The sequence below is a fragment of the Leucopleurus acutus genome (assembly GCF_964270905.1).
Source record: "Leucopleurus acutus genome assembly, chromosome: 4".
NCBI lineage: Eukaryota > Metazoa > Chordata > Mammalia > Artiodactyla > Delphinidae > Leucopleurus > Leucopleurus acutus.
The window spans coordinates 21,735,710-21,753,532 of NC_139146.1; the positions used below are offsets into that span (position 1 = coordinate 21,735,710).

General features: G+C 37.8%; 1 protein-coding gene across 2 annotated transcripts in view; it reads left to right on the forward strand.

The window, feature by feature from the left end:
* The window catches only part of PDE5A (phosphodiesterase 5A), a gene marked incomplete at its 5' end in the record, with an annotated part of 136,197 nt that overhangs the window by 15,630 nt on the left and 102,744 nt on the right, over positions 1–17,823 (forward strand). For both annotated transcript variants that reach the window (XM_082838478.1, XM_082838479.1), the window contains 2 exons: positions 3,232–3,820; positions 14,561–14,650. In XM_082838478.1, the coding sequence (XP_082694604.1) occupies positions 3,232–3,820; positions 14,561–14,650 (679 nt within the window). The remainder of the gene's footprint in view (positions 1–3,231; positions 3,821–14,560; positions 14,651–17,823) is intronic.

Sequence of the window (17,823 nt, forward strand, 5' to 3'; positions counted from 1 at the left end):
AAGAAGACAGACAAGTATGAAATTTACATCTCATCGGAGGAGGCAATAAACCAACAGATTAATAAACCAGAAGAATAGATGATAGTAAGAATTCAGATAGTGTGGGGGGAGAACATAACGTGTCGGCACCACCTGAGGTGGAGTGATCAGGGAAGACCTGTCTGCACAGGAGATGAGGAAGCTGTGATCAACAAGGTGCAGGTGAGGAGAGCTTTCCAGACTGGGAGCAGTCTGACGTGCTTAAGGAACGTCAGGGAGGCATGGGTGAGAGGGACTGTGGTAAGGGATTGAAAGAGTTTGAGTTTTATTCTCAATTCAGTGAGAAGCCAAGTAGGGTAGTTAAGATGTTAAGGTTTACTTTGTTCGAAGATGACTCTGGCTACTGTGTGGAGAGTGGATTGAAGGGAGGCTAGTATAATATCAGAGAGACCAGTTAAGGGGCTGTGGCCGCAGTCTGAGGTGAGAGATGGTGGGGTTTGGACCAGGGAAGTGGTACAAGAGATAGAAATGAGCAGATTGGACTATAGGGTTTTAGAAGTCAAGGTGACAGGACTTGGCTGCTGGATTAGAAGAGAGAGTTGAAGGAAACAGAAATCCAGAATAATTCCTAGACGTTTGGTTGAATAACTAGGGAGATGATGGTGCTACTTACTAATACGAAGAAACCTGGCAGGGAGTGAGGCTGGTGCAAGATGAAGGATGGGGCATTAGGAATTCTGATTTCACCATGTTAAGTTGTCTGTTTAGACATTCACATGGAGCTGTCAAGTAGGTGGTTGGATTAAAAAGTTGATCACCATTTTGCAATGAGAAGGTAAGAAATCAGAGGAGGCTGTGTTTCAGGTTTGTAACGGAAGTAGTTAAAATGCCTCTTTTTATATTGATTTGAGAATTTAAGTTGCATGTACATATTTTTAAATAACATGATATGTTAATTTAAATGTATCACTTTTTTCCTGTCTTACATTTTACAAAACAGTTTATTCAAATGCTTCCTGTACATTTTTCACATGCATGTCTGACATCAGTGTCTTTGGCACTACTACTGTGATTTTGGAGGTTATGTAAGCATTTCCCAAAGTATGTTCCCCTCATTTCTATCGAAGTTTTTGAGATACAGCATTACTTTAATATCAATGTATGTTCTCATCACTGGAAGTTTTGTCTCAAGCCATGGCATGCATTTATAAAACATTAGGCAATTATATTTTAAACGACTCTGTGCTAGAGGTATACACCGGAGATGTGTACAATATACTTACTGCATTGCTTTTTAAAAAACTTTTGTTTATTATTATTATTATTATTTTGGCCGTGGTGCATGGCATGCAGGATCTTAGTTCCCCGACCAGGGATCAAACCCGTGCCCCTGGCAGTGGGGACGCAGAGTCTTGACCACTGGACCACCAGGGAAGTCCCTACATAGGTTTTTAAAGAGAGCTTTAAAATGTATAACTATATCTAACACTTGGAATCATGAGGTAATCCTGATAATATCTGTGTCATCTTTTTTTGACCCATTTCATTCTAGACCGGTACCATTTCTGGGTAATATATATTTACCAAACAATAGAGTGTTGTTCAAACTAAAATAATTAAGGGAACATTCTATAAGTGAAAGACTTAGTAGAGACTGAAAAAAGGCTAACTCTTCTTTCCCCCTTCTGGATCTTCTTTTTTCACTTAATAAATTGTTGTGATTATTCATATCAGTATCCATGACCATTTTTAAATCTTTGTCTAGTGTTACATTTATAAATGTGCCATGATGTGTTTTCCAGGCTTCTGTTTGTGGTATCAGGTTTCTTCTCATCTTTGCTGTAACAAACAGTACCACAGTAAATAAATACCCTGGTACTTCCTTTGCCACATGTGTAAAATCTATGGAACAAAGGATAAATGCGTTTTAAAACTTGTTAGATATTGCCTACTTGCCCTCTGAAGAGGTGTTATCAATCTCTACTGCATCCAAAAGGATGAGAGAGTGTTTGTATCCCTACACTGTCCAAAATAGTACACTGTCAGACTTGTTTATCCCAGCTCTTTGGTGAAAATAATCAGTAAGTCATTGTAGAGTGGAGACTGCATTGCTCTTATAGGCCAGTTCTTTTAAATATCCTCAGTGGTAGCAAGTTTTTGTCTTTTGAAAGTAAATTTGACTTTTGGAAAAAGTCAAGTCTAATGCATAAGCTATATATGAAGTTAGCCATTACTCTAGGTTTTTTGCGGTTTTATTTGCTTGTTTTGAGAGGAAGGCTCAGTGAAAAAGAAGATCTAACTTTCAGATAAAACTAATATTCTTATATGGCTTATGAAATTTTTTAGAAGTTAGTTTCAAAAGAAGAGTTTCAAAAATGTCTAAAGTAATGGCACCATCAGTTGGCATAAGATTACAGCTGCCCAAGAGGAATTATTTCAGTTGAACAACAATCATTTGGATATATATGATCCGGTGTATTTGTTTTAAAACATCACCCACTGTGAAGGCTTTATCTCAGACAGGTCTCTTCATGGGATGGCACATTAACAACGTAGATAATTCAAGTTTTCTCGGGCTGAATTTTTTATACTAGTTATGCTTACTTTTTTGCTTTCCTCCTTTATACAAGGAATAGGTAATCTAGAAGAAGAGATCATTTTTACCATTATCTAAACAAACATTAGCAGGATGATATTAGTGAAAATCTACAATCTTTTTACTACATACCAGATCAAATTGTTTATATTTTTCATTTCCCTTTCTAAATCTAACGTTTATATAGCAATATAGATAACAATTATCTAAAATTAAGCATATTAGCTAGCCAAATTCAGATAAATTTTTAAAAATATTTAACTTCGGAACAAGTTGTGTGTTTTAAATAGCAAATTAATTTCCATATCTATGTTTTCCTAAGACTATTGTTAAGTTTAGTGTCTTTTACTTTAATACAAATTGAATTTGAGAGGAGCAGACTTGACACTTGATGTGTGGTAAATCAGATATTTGAAAATACATGTATATAGGAGTCAGGCTTTATCAAAGTGTTCATTGAAGCAACTGTCCTCTACAGATTTTCAGAATAAAACTGTCTTAAATAAACCATCTTGTTTTTATTTTCTATGACAGATTGAACCATTACTGCCTCAGTTTACCATGAGAGGATTTTTAGAAGCTTTCAGGGGTAGCAATATTTAAGGAGGGGTGTTCTTCCTTATGTATTTACTGTGTCTACATGTTCTTTTCTGCAGAGAAATGGTCAATGCATGGTTTGCTGAGAGAGTTCACACCATCCCTGTGTGCAAGGAAGGCATCAGAGGCCACGTGGAGTCTTGCTCTTGCCCCTCGGAGCAGAGTCCCCGTGCAGAGAGCAGTGTCCCTGGAACACCAACCAGGAAGATCTCTGCCTCCGAATTTGATCGACCTCTTAGACCCATCGTTGTCAAGGATTCTGAGGGAACTGTGAGCTTCCTCTCTGACTCAGAAAAGAAGGAACAGATGCCTCTAACCCCGCCACGGTTTGATAATGATGAAGGGGACCAGTGCTCGAGACTCTTGGAATTAGTGAAAGATATTTCTAGCCACTTGGATGTCACAGCCTTATGTCACAAAATTTTCTTGCATATCCATGGCCTCATCTCCGCTGACCGCTATTCCCTGTTCCTCGTCTGTGAGGACAGCGCCAACGACAAGTTTCTTATTAGCCGCCTCTTTGACGTTGCAGAAGGTTCAACACTGGAAGAAGCTTCAAATAATTGTATCCGCTTAGAGTGGAATAAAGGCATCGTGGGACACGTGGCAGCTCTTGGTGAACCCTTGAACATCAAAGATGCATATGAGGTAAATAAACTGTTGGAACAGAGGCGGGGTGAGGGGTGGAACACAGGTGAGGCATTGGACAACTACTGTGAATCGTGGGGATATTTGACACTGAGATGTAATAATGTGTGTACTTATTTAAAATGGGAATATGTGGCAAGAACTTTCCCATCTTTTAAATGTCAGAGTTTCTTCGCTAATGTCTGGGTCAAGGATAGAGGCCCGAGAGAAGTCTTGTCCTGTTTTTCTCCTTAATGATAATTTAACATAGGTCATCTCATAGTTGTATTCTTTCATCTTTTTACCTGATCACTCTACATATCCCCTATCTATGTTATCTCCATGTGAACTTCTGGGAATTTACTAATATTCTAAAATGATAGGTCCAAAAGCCATCAGAAAACCAAACCCATAGTCTTTTTAAGTTCATTCATTCAGTTAATCATATTCATTCATTTGAACTCCCATTGACAGCAAAGTCTGATTTCCTTTCTTTCCACTCTTTCATTTGTTTTATTAAACAAATAAATTTACGGATAGCTTCAAAAAATGGAAATTTTTGCCCTACAGTATTTCGATGGAAAGATTTGATATTTATTCCACTTTTACTTCAGTTATGGACTTAAAGATTACACTATATGATTCTTGAAATTTCCCAGTTAAAATTAATCTTTTATTACTAGAAATAGAGGTTTTAAACAAAGCATCTTAATTGAATGATACTTACTATGTTTATGAATTATGTTCTAGCTACTTATCACGTGGTACACTATGAAGTTTCCATAGTAATACTAGCTTGAGGCTCCTCTGTGTAATTTGAGGGGTCATAGATGTTTTAGTCACCCCTGTATTCCTGATGCCTGGAACATAGTGCCTGGAACATAGATAAGTCTTAATAAATAGTGATTGGGAGAAAATTATAGTAGATGAGATAAATAAGTAGAATGGAAAGCAGGTCATAATAGATCCAGGGAAAATGTGTTAGGTTCAGGGAAGCAGGAGATCACGTATAATTGGGGAGACGGAGAGAGGTTTCTTTGAGGAAGCAGTGATTGATGTGGACCCTGGAAGATGGGTGAGATTGGAATAGATTGAGTTGTGTGCATGGTGAGATCCAGATGTAAAGAGAAGTTTGCAGAAGAGACAGGAAGTTGGACCATGTGGTGCTCGTATGGAAATGTGTGGGTGATAGTATAGATGTTGAGGAGCTGCTGGAGATTACTGGGGTCTTGAATGCCAAGCTGAGGAGTATATGTTTGATTCAGAGCTATGAGGAATAACTGAAGATGGTTTGAAAGGGGAACCGGCATGATTCAGACTGTGATTTATTTTATTTTTATTTTTTTGCGGTACGCGGGCCTCTCACTGTTGTGGCCTCTCCCGTTGCGGAGCACAGGCTCCGGACGCACAGGCTCAGCGGCCATGGCTCACAGGCCCAGCCGCTCCGCAGCATGTGGGATCCTCCCGGACCGGGGCACGAACCCGTGTCCCCTGCAACGGCAGGCGGACTCTCAACCACTGCGCCACTAGGGAAGCCCCAGACTGTGATTTAGAAAGATGAATAATATGGTGGTCATAAAAGGAATTGGGGAAAAATACTGGAAACTGGGAGGATAGGTTATTTTAATAGTCTGAGGAAGTAAGGACCTGAGCCAGGGCACTGGCCTTCAGGACCAAAAGGAGGGAATGGATTAACGAAGAAGAAGCTGACTCTGCTAGACTTGGCAGCTAATAGGAGATGGAAGTGAGGAGGAGAGAGGAGTTGGAGAAGACTCGGGTTTTGAAGTTGGTTGAATAAATAATGGTAACTGGTGGGGAATACTGAGGGCAGGGATCTGGGGAGAGATGTGATAGTTCGGATAGATTAGATCCTGAGATAGGTGTCAGAATCCACTCTATACCAGCAGTCTTTTCCATTTTGATTCTTCACGGAGCTATCTCCATGACCTCCTTGAGCTCTGTGAGTAACATCACACCATGGCAAACTCCAAGAGGGGTATTAAGGACACAGCTGCAGAATCGCTGCCGAGTTTGCAGAATTCCCTTCCTGTCTTAGGTGACAGCTGGGTTTCCGCTTTTCAATGGCACTATAGTCCCAGGTACAGTAGGACCATAAATATGCTGTAGCTTTGCTGAGAAAGCCTCCATTTGTCTGCACGATCCTAAGTTTCTCCAGCCCTGAGGATTTCTTCATTTATATACAATTCATTGAATCTGTTTACCATCTTTAGAGTTTTGATGGTGTAGTTTTTGTCTTGCAGTTAGTAATAATTTAATTCTTGTACTGCCATCTGAAATAGGCCCAGTGTCCTTGGCTTGCAGTGACCCCAGGGTGAAGCCTCTTAGCCTGTGGATTTCTCATGTTGCTGCTTCACCCTTGACACCCTTGATCTGTGTTTATAGAGGCCTTGCAGAAGTTATTCCTGTCCCAGGAATTTCATTAGAAGCTGTGGGATTGATCTGTGACATAATTTACATTAGTATTAACAGTGGAAGTCAGTTGGCTAGTGGCTAATTCATTACTTAGCTCACTCATAGCTTGAATAGTCAAAATACTGTCTCATAGCCTTTTGTGAAAATAATCAGAATATCAAAGTATATTCTATGTTTTCTGAGTCCTACTTCCTTAAATAGGTGTCTGTAAAAATGACACATTTCTTTAGCTTATGTGACCATAGAACACTTAAAAGTTATGACGTAGCAGTAGAAAACCAAGAAGTGGCCATGAAATAGAGTAGTGCTCAGATTGAAGCTCAGAGTGAAATAATAGTCTCCTAGATAGATTAATTGTAAGACATGTCAACATTTGATTCACTTTTTAAAACTTTGTAACAGAATGATATAAACTTGGAGATTCAACTGTTTTATTACTAATAAAATAACACATTCATATTTTAAAATATAAGACAAGATCAACACCTTAGACCAGTGAGTCTCAATTAGATCACAGATACCAGTGATGTTCAGTCACACATCATCTCCTCCTTCGTCAGCCCATCATTCAAGCGACTTTCTTCAATATGGCAGAGCATTTCATAATAATAAAATATTAACACATAATAATCAGAGCAACTGTATAAATGTGTTGGCATTGTCCTCATATATAAAAACTAGATATCATCCAGTATCTAGATTGGATTGTGTATCAGTCAGTGTTCTTCAGAGAAACAGAGCCAGTGGGATAAGTAGAGATAAATAAGAAGTGATGTACTCTAGGAATTAGCCACTTGGATATGGAGGCCTAGAAGTTCCACAGTCTGCCTGCCATCTGCACGCTGGAGAATCAGGAAAGTTGATGGTGTAATTCAGAGTCTGAAGGCCTAAGAATGAGGGGGGCCAAGAGTATAACTCTGGTCTGTGTCTGAGGCCAAAAGCTTTAGAACCAGGAGCTCTGATGGACAGCAGGAGGGCAAGAGAAGATGGATATCTTAGAGAGCAAATTTGTCCTTCCTCTGCCTTTTTTGTTCTATTCAGGTACTCAAGGGATTGGCTGATGCCCACTGGCATTGATGAAGATCTTCTTTACTCATTCTACTGATTCAAATGTTCATCTCTTCTGGAGACATCCTCACAGGCACACCTGGAAGTAATGTTTTATCAGCTATTTGGGTATCCCTTAGCCTAGTCAAGTTGACACATAAAATTAACCATCACAGATTGCCTGAACCCCTGGTTCCACGTCTTATGGAAGCCTTAAGACTCCGCAAGATTTCCTATGTCAGAGGATTTCTATTGTCTACACAGCCCTCTTTTTCCTAAGTCAACTGGAATGCAAAACCTGGGCTCTTCTCCTGTTTCCATGGGACAACCTCTCCATGGATACTATGATTGCTAGGGAGAAAACTTGGAGGATCTTAGGGAAGGGTCACATTGTCACTCATGTGGCCTTCACCGTGGAGCCGCTACTCCTCCCACTCGCACTTCATTCCTTCCTTTTCAGTCCTTTTCCAGGTAAATAAATCTTCACCATCTCTCATCCTGCAGGTCTCACTTGCTGCTCAAGTGAATTTCTGGTGAATAAAATTATTTCCAAAATGAATCTCAGAGGAAAGAGATAACAATAGCAACTGTTCTAATTTTGATAAATTATTTAGTTTTGATAAATTATTAAATTTGATAATTTTGTCATGGTGTAATTGTGCCCCAGGGAACACAGTTTGGGAACTGCTATATCTTTGTTCAATGTTCTAATAATCTCTAGGTATTCCACTTTGTGGAAGAAAACCAGTGCATATAATTTGGCAAGTCTACCGTGTTATTTCCTTTTTGTTTCCTGTTATTTTTATTTTTATACCATTTCAAGCTTAAAGAAAAGTTGCAAGACCAGCATCAGAAACTTGTGTATACCCTTTACCCAGATTCTCCAATCGTTTATATTTTGCCCCATTTGCTTTATTATTTTCTTTTCCTATATATAATACATATAAGTAATATATGCAGATTATTTTTTTCTGAACCATTTGGAGACATTTTTACTAAATATTTCAGTGTATAGTTTATAACAAGAATATTCTCTTATACAACTGTGATACATTTATCAAAATCTGGAAATTTTATGATACTGTACTATTATCAAACATTCCGTAGTCAAATTTGGTCAGTTGTTCCATGAATGTCCTTTATAGTTATTCTTTTCACTCTGATCAAGGCTGTAATTCAGGATTACATATTGCACATACTTGTCCTATCTCTTTGGTCTCCATTAAATCTGGAATAGTTTCTCAGTGTTTCTTTATCTTTCTTTACATGTAGTTTGGAAGAATACAGGCCAGTTATCTTGTAGAATGTTTTTCTTGAATTGATTCAAGTCAGGCAGTTTTGGCAGGAATACGACAGATGTTGATCTTGAGACCTAGTTTGGTTTTACAAACAGCAATCAATTCTTTGCTTCTCCTACACCAGCTGGGGTGTCCTACAATCCAGCTCAATTCTGACACTAGCTCCTGCAGTTCGTGCAGACGCCACAGGTTAAGGACTCAGTCCCACAGTGCCGTCCCCACTTCAGATACCAGCCCTAAATAGGATACCCAGGCTAGCCACACTTATGTCTGGCTGACTACAAATTCCGGGGTTCCCTGCTCCGGTTTAATAATGTCCTAAAATGACTCAGAACTCAGGAAAACACTAAAGCACTACTTAAAATGACAGTTTTATTATAGAGGATGCAATTCAGAAATAGCCAAATAGAAGAGGTGCATAGGGCAAGGAGCGAGGCAGGCGGGGGGCACAAAACTTCCATGCCCTCTCGGCGGGGGCCGGGGAAGGGAGAGGTGCACCACCGTCCCAGCACACAGTTATCTCCACCAGCCCAAAAGTTTCCTCAGATCTGATGGTGTGGTTGATTAAATCATGGCCACTGGTGATCGGACTCAAGCTTCAGCCCCCTCTCTCCTATCCAGAAGTCAGTGGTGGGGCTGAAAGTTCTAATCCTCTAATCACTTGGCAGCCAGCCCCCATCCTGAAGCTATTTGAGGCCATCCCCCCCTGCCCCCCCACACCCCTGTGGGTCTTCTCGTTAGCATGAACTCAGGTATGGTTGTAAGGGGTTTGTTATGAATATAAAAATAATCTCCTATCACTCAGGAAATTCCAAGGGTTTGAGGAGCTCTATGCTAGACCAATATATTTTTTATTATACCACAGACCTTCTTAGCATACGTTACCAGGTAGCATATGATGTTACTCTACCCCAGTATTAATGATGTTAAATTTGATAACTTGGTTAAAGCGGTATCCACTAGGTTTTTCCACTATAAAGTTATAATTTTCCCATTGTAATTATCTTAAGAGGAGATATTTTGATATTGTGTAGATATTCTATTCCTCATCAGTACCTTTACCAGTTTTGTCATCCACTGACTTTCCAACTTCATAATACCTTATATATATATTAGTCGGCATTCCAATGTAAAGAAGGGCTTTGCCTTCTTTATTCATTCATTATTTATTTATTTCTATCATTATGGACATTTTTATTTTGTTTAATGAGTTATGCTCTGTTACTATCTTTATTCAAATTCTCAGATTATATCAGATTTACCGGCTCCTATGTCTTTTTGATACGTCCCCATCACTCTTGGCATTTTCTTGCTTTCTAGGGGAGCTGAAAGTTTTAACTGCTTAACAAGATGTTCCAGACTCATCTTTTACGTTCCCTGCCCTAGCCCTATGATCATTCTTTTCCCCAAGGAGCCCTGGTTCCTTTCAGTGGAGGGGATGGTATTTAGAAACCAGGATCTAGGCAGTAGGTGTGCTCACTGCTACTAGTTTATCAGCAGACAGAGCTAGAAAAAAATATATACACAGATACACAGACACTTATATTTTATTTATTCCTATATGTAACTACTCACTATATGATAAACAATGAATTCTTACCTCCAACTTCAATCTAACACCTCAAGGTATATTTTTTCTTCCTCTTTTCTTAATATATATAATATAATATTATATATATTATATGTGTAATATATATATATGTTCTTTCTCAGATTCTTTTCTCTTATAGGTTATTAGAAAATATTGAATATAGTTCCCTGTGCTACACAGCAGGTCCTTGTTGATTATCTGTTTTATATATAGTAATGTGTATATGTTAATCCCAAACTCCTAATTTATTACCCTCCCCTTTCCATAAGTTTGTTTTCTATGTCTGAGGGACTGTTTCTGTCTTGTAAATAAGTTCATTTATGTCTTTTTCTTTTCTTTTTTAGATTCCACACATAAGTGATATATAATATTTGTCTTTCTATGTCTGGCTTACTTCACGTAGTATGGTAATCTGTAGGTCCATCCATGTTGCTGCAAATGACATTATTTCATTCTTTTTTATGGCTGAGTAATATTCCATAATACACACACACACACACACACACACACACACACACACACAACAAATCTCTGACAAAAGAGGCAAGAATATACAATGGATAAAGGACAGTCTCTTCAATAAGTGGTGCTGGGAAAACTGAACAGCTACATGTAAAAGAATGAAATTAGAACATTTTCTAAGACCATACACAAAAATAAACTCAAAATGGATTAAAGACCTAAATGTAAGACCAGATACTATAAAACTCCTAGAGGCAAACATAGGCAGTACACTCGTTGACATAAATCATAGCAATGTCTTTGTGGATTCGTTTCCTTATTCTTCATATATTTGTGCATGTGCTCAAGCCATGTTCCAAGCTCTTTACTCCCTTCTGTAGAATCTCTTATCTTTCTCTTCAAGCTGAAGAACTCTCATTAACATTTCTTTAGTACTGGTCTGGTGGTGACGAATTCTCTGATTTTGTTTATCTGAAAATGGCTTTATTTTGCCTGTAATCTTGAAAGATATTTTCACTGTCTAGACGATTCTCAGTTAATAGTAGTTTTCTTTTAACACTTAAAAAGTTCTCCCACATTTTTCTGGTTTTCACTTTTCTTATGAGAAGTCTGCTCGGCTTCACTTTTCACCTTATATGTTTCATAGTATATATCATTTTCACACTGTGTATATATTTAAGGTTTTCACTAACTTTGGGAAATTTTTGGTCATGTGTCTGAATATTTTTTCTGCTCCATTCTCTTCTCTTTGGACTCCAGTTGTATATATGTTAGACTATTTGATGTTGTCCCACAGAACACTGAGGCTCTGTTAACTTTTTACAGGTTTTTTTTTTTTTTGTCCTCTCAGTCCTTTGGATTGGATACTTTCTGTCCATCTGTCTTCAGGTTCACTGACCCTTCCATTGTTTCCAATCTGCTGTTAAATCCATCAGTGAACTCTTGGTTTTAGACTTTGTACTTTTCAGTTCTAGAATTTACATTTGGCTTTTTAAAAATACTTTTTCTTTCTGCAGAGATTTCCATCTGTTCATTATTACCATATTTTCTCTTCAGTCCTTAAATACATTTATAATAGCTCCTTCGAGGTCCCTGTTTGTTAATTCCAACATCTGAATAATCTTGGGGTCGTTTTCTATTGACTGCTTTTTTTCTTCACGGTGGGTTTCAATTTCCTGTTTCTTCACATGTGTTGTGATTTTTTTTTATTGTATGCTGGACATTGCAAATGTTTTGTTGCAGGGCATTTGGATTATATCAACTTCCTTTAAAACAGAGCTGACCTTTGTTCTTGTAGACAGTGGAGTTACTGGAAGACCCTTTCGGTCCTGTCAGGTTTGGTGTTATTATTTGTTAGGATGGATCTACTTTAGTTTTAAATTTAGTCTTAGGGAATGCTGCTCAGGTCCTTACCCTCCAAGGAGTGGCCTTTCTGTGTCTCAGCTGAATGCCTGAGGTACCTAGTGAGGTATCTCCTCTGGTGGGTAGAACCCCAGTGTCTTCAAACATTTTTAGAATTGGTTATCACCATTCACTTTCAGACTTCAACAGGTAATCTTTGCTAGGTCTCTTAGAGTCTTGCCAAATACATGTCTATGAAGTGACTAGCCACTCACTCTTCTGTCAATCCTCCTTGACACCCCTAACCCCACCCAAAGCACAGCCTCTCTTATCAGGTACTTTGCCTTGCACATACCAGCCACTTTAGAAGCCCTGAATTCAGTTCTATTTGGAGCTGTTACTCTGCCTGCCCCCAGGATACCACCTGCCTGCCCCCAGGAGGAACCGGATTATTGCAAGGCCATCATGTGTATTCCCTTCTTCACTGTGTGTAGTTTAGTTATCGCATGTATTTGGTCTAATCTTGTATTTTTCTGCAGGAGGGCAAGTCTGGTACTAGTTGTTTTAGTATGGGAGATGGATCTCTAAGCTTTGTGGTTTGTTTACACTGTCATGTTCTCATAAACAGTGAAAGAAATAATCACAATAATAATGAAATAACAGTGCTCCGTTTTTCTTTCAATGTTTACTTGCACCTGGAGGGGTTAGAAGTTCTCTATGTGTTTATAGCCCCTGCACTGGGTACATTATTAAAGGAAAAATTCTTTGAGATGCCAAAATTCACTTAAAGTGATTTTGAAGTATACATTACTCCTACCTCCTTCAATGAAGAATGAAATCCATTCTGCTGTTTATTTTAAACTTCCAGTATGCACAAAAAAATTCTATGAAAGTGCTACTAATTTCAGACTCTTGCTTTGATTAGATAGTTGGGTTTAATCCTCTTTTTTATAAATTGGTCTTGTAATTCAGATATTCATTAACAAAATAATTGCTGAGGATGCATTTCTATTCATATTTTGATTATTAGCTTGTAGAATAATTCACTATATAAATTCATAATTTTTATCTTCTTTTAATTTGTCCGTGTCAGTATCCTGTCTGCTTTCTTTAGATACCTTGCAATATAGTATGCTATTTAAGGACTGTTTTTTGGAAACATTGAGCCAAGGTTTTCTCTGTCTTTCAGTATAACTTTGAGCATGTTTGCAGAAAAACTAAAAATGCAGTCGTGTATATGTATAATATAAAATATTTGCATTGATTTTCTACCATTTTATAACTCTTCTTTTGAAATTGCCTTTAATGCCATGTTTGGTCCTCCCATGGGGAAAATCGGCCTCATTTCTGACCCGAGTTGATGGAATCGTTTACTTCATTCACAGCTTTGGCTTTGCGTGACTTTAGACTAATTAAAAAAAAAAAAAAAGAAATGACCTTCAAAGATGAGGATTTTTTCCAGTGTGACTATTCCATATTTTCTGAAGGGAATTCCAAAAGCAGAGTTTTTAGAACAATAATGCTATTATTAGGTTGAGCATGTAAGTTCCCAAGGCTATTGCTTGGAGGGGAACAATATTCATTCAGATGTTTATGTTCTGGTATGTTTGCTTCCGTTCTAATTGTATCCCATGTACTGGTCTGTGTCCATTTCCTTGAGTATATTTTTCCTACTACCTATAAGGTTTGCTTTAAACTGTAGTAAGCTAAAAGTGATCATGTTGGATAACTGTGATATCATTTGTTAATGAATTCCTTCATTTGTTTAACAGATGTTTTTGAGTTCCTGTGCTAACCTTGGGAATACAGTGTGGTGAACCAAAAAAAGCCCCTCATAGAATTTACAGCCTACCTTTGATCTTCTCAATCTGGTTTAATGGAAGATAGCCTGTATCTTTCTTTCTTTAACCCACATTTAGAACTTTTACACCTTTCAGCAGTCCTTTGTGATTATTGGATGTGGGAAGATGTACTTTGTAAAAGGGGAAAGAGATTCAAAAGATTGAGGAATTGTTTGTAGTCTGATGAAGGCCATGCAGTTTTATTATATACAAAAAGAAAGAAAAGATAAGATTTTAATTCTTATGAAACACCTGAGATAGAAATACAGAATACTGAGGAAATATATATACAGTCATTACAAGGGAAGTCAAGTCAGTATTGTAAAGGTCATTTTGGAGGTGGTGGGTTTTATAGGAAAAGTTTCAGACCAAAGATGCTTTCCTTTTTCAGAAGAATCAGTGCGATGGGAATAGGCAAATTGTATTACAGAGGAGGAGAGTTGCCACTTTTTCCTGAGTTTAAGTGAGGCTATCTAAATGGGTTAATATTTTGAATTTCCTTTATTTCTTAACATTCGTTTACATCTGTATTTTTTTCATAAATACTAGCTGCTAAAAAACCCTTAAATTTATCTTTGTCAAAGATGATATGTACTTGTATGCTTTGATGCCTTTTACAATAATAAAATTGTCATTCAGAGCAACAAGGTGAGTCGACAATTAGATTTCTCTAATCCTATAAATCAGAAAAATCAAATCAATCTTTGAACAGGTCAGTCACTAAATTGAATTTCTTCTTCCTTACTAGGATCCTCGGTTCAATGCAGAAGTTGACCAAATTACAGGCTACAAGACACAAAGTATTCTTTGTATGCCAATTAAGAATCATAGGGAAGAGGTAAGCCAATTTTCCATTTTATTCTAAAAGGTCATTTAGAAACATTTTTCTTTTTGAAAACAATTTTTCACTTTGCACACTTACGAAATAATGCTGTAGTGACAAGTTAACTATAAAGTGCTTAAATGTTCTGCTTGATGTTTTTTATTTAGACTTTAGTAATAGGGTTGACTCCTGGTACTTTACTTTGACTTAGAAATAAAGTTTAGACATGTCATTTCTTTTTATTTAGTAAATTTATGTATTTATTTATGGCTGTGTTGGGTCTTAATTGCTGTACATGGGGTTTCTCTAGTTGCGTTGAATGGGGGCTACTCTTTGTTGCGGTGCATGGGCTTCTCAACGAGGTAGCTTCTCTTGTGGAGCACGGGCTCTAGGCTCGTGGGCTTCAGTATTGTGGCACACGGGCTCAGTAGTTGTGGCTCATGGGCTCTAGAGCGTGGGCTCAGTAGTTGTGGCTCATGGGCTCTAGAGCGCAGGCTCAGTAGTTGTGGCACATGGGCTTAGTTGCTCCACAGCGTGTGGGATCTTCCCGGACCAGGGTTCAAACCCATGTCCCCTGCGTTGGCAGGCAGATTCTTAACCACTGCACCACCAGGGAAGTCCCTAGACATGTCATTTCTTTACCCCTCTTTCCTGAGGACCTGACTGAATCCTAAGATGTATAATTGTGGTTGTAATCAATTTATTTCATGTTATATTTTACACATGTGAATAACGCTTATTTCATAAATGGTTATCCAATTGCAGTGGTAATCAGCTGATTTTTTTTGTTTGGATTCAAAATGAGGTTTTGAAAAAATAGAAATTGTATATAACACCAAGCAAAATTTATTGTGAAATTGTAACAAGCAAATGAAAATAGGTTGGTTTATATTTCACCTATCTAGAAGGTTTGGATTCTGTAAGCACTGAATTCTCTCTTCATTTTACATTTATTTGAGAAAAAAAATAGTTAATCATCATTTAAACTGAATGCTTCAATTGAGTGTCCTCAGCCCTGTCTACACATTACAATCAACTGTGAGACTCTAAAATGTTACCAATTAAATTAGAATCTCTAAGGGCAGGGTCTAGATACGGATACATTTTTAAAGATCCCCCAATAATTCTAAAGTGTAACCAGGGTTGAAAATCATTTTCCTCAGTGAAAACAAATAGATTGAAAGAGCCCATAGTTGTGGTTCTTAACCTTGGCTGCACATTAAAATCACCCGGGGAGCATTTCGAAATTCTAATGCCCAGGTTTCACCTTAAATCAGAATCTCTGGTGTTGGGACCTAGGCATCAGTATTTCTTAAAGCTCCCAGGTGGTTATCATGTGCTGCTAAGGTTGAGAACCACTGCCAGGGATACAGGAAACACTTTGCTGGTTCTACTTGATTTATATTCAGATTCTGACATCTTTCCTCTCCGTCCTCCATCCAGTCCTTTACCAAGTCCCATCGATTTTTTTTTTTTTCTGTTACTGTTTCTCATTTTGATCTCTTTCTTTTCATTCCTGCTGCCTGTACCATAATTCAGATCTTGAAGTAATGCCTGAACTTTTAAAATATTCTTGTGAGGGGTTTCTGTACTTTAAGTCAATTTCCCTTTAATCCACCCTGCATATGCCCTTGGGAATTTTCCTAAAACACGGTTTTCTAAATCAGTGCTTCTAAAACAATAATGTGCATATGAATCTTAAAATGCAGATTCTGAATTCAGTAGGTCTAGGTGAGACCTGAGTGAGATTCTTTTCTAACAAGCAACAAGTTGATGCTGATGCACTGGGTCTATAGATATTTTGATGAACAGGATCCTAAATCAGTCACTTATCAGTAGTCTAAGATAAGTTCTCCGTGCCTTAGAGTTGCTACATGGTTTTTTAAGAGGGTAGTTACAGCCACAATTACTAAAAATTCCTGCAGCTACAACATGCATATGAGATTCAATAATTAATTAGCTAATTAATTGTGAATGAATAAATAAAACTGAAAAGGCCATGCATGGACCAGTGGTGTTCTTAAGCAGACTGCTAGATAAAGCAAATAAAAAGCATGTCTTATGCAATATTGGGGACATAGTTATACTAAAAAATTATTTGTTGTTCATCTAAAATTAAATTTGCCTGGACATCCTATATTTTATCTGGCTGCCCTAGTTATAAACCAAGGATTATGATTGTGTGCACTTAAAAAGATGATGTTCAGCTTTTAATTTGTAAGTATGTTTTAAAACCATGGCCTGAAAAACAACTTTGTACTGGGTGAGAGATTCAGCTTGAATCATGCTCTGGTTAAATATCTCTTTTTAAATAGCATGAACAATGTGGATTGGGGGAACCCATGAGAATGTGCAGCAAAGTCAACAGGGTGAAGTAGGTGAGACTGCCCTTCTGTAAGAGAGCAACCTCTGGATACACGCGTTTCTGTCTTTATGACTACCAGTGAGGATGATTTAAACTAGAACAACAATAACAAAAATCCCCACTGTATTGAGGTATAAATTACGTACCATAAAATTCACCCATTTTAAGTGTATAATTTGATGAGTTTTTGACAAATGCATGTACAGTTATATAACCACCACTATAATCAAGATACAGAACGTTTCTGTCCCCTCAGATATTTCCCATGTAGTTGACCTCCTCCTCCCTCAACCCCCAGCCCCTGAGAATCCCTGATCTGTTTTCTGTCACTGTCGTTTTGCCTTTTCTAGAGTGTCATATAAATCATATAAGTGGAGTCATACAGTATGTAGTCTTGTGTGTCTGGCTTCTTTCACTTAGCATGATGCTTGTGAGATTCATCCATGTTATTGCGTGTCAGCAGTGTGTTCCTTTTTATTGCTGAGTGATGATTCCTTGGTATGGATCTGCCACAATTTGATGATCCATTCATCTGTCGATATACGTTTGAGTTGTTTCCAGTTTTTGTCTGTTAGAAGAAAAGCCACTGTTTGCATACAGGTCTTTTTGTGGACATGTTTTCATTTCTCTTTGGTAAATATATAGGAGGGGAATTTCCAGGTCAAATGGTGGGTGTATGTTTAATTTTATAAGAAACTTCCAAGCTCCTTTCCAAAGTGGCTGTACCATACTGCTTTTTTACCAGCAATGTATGAGAGTTGCAATTGCTTCACATCCGAGGCAACGCATGGTATGGTCAATTTTTAAAAAATCTTAACCATTA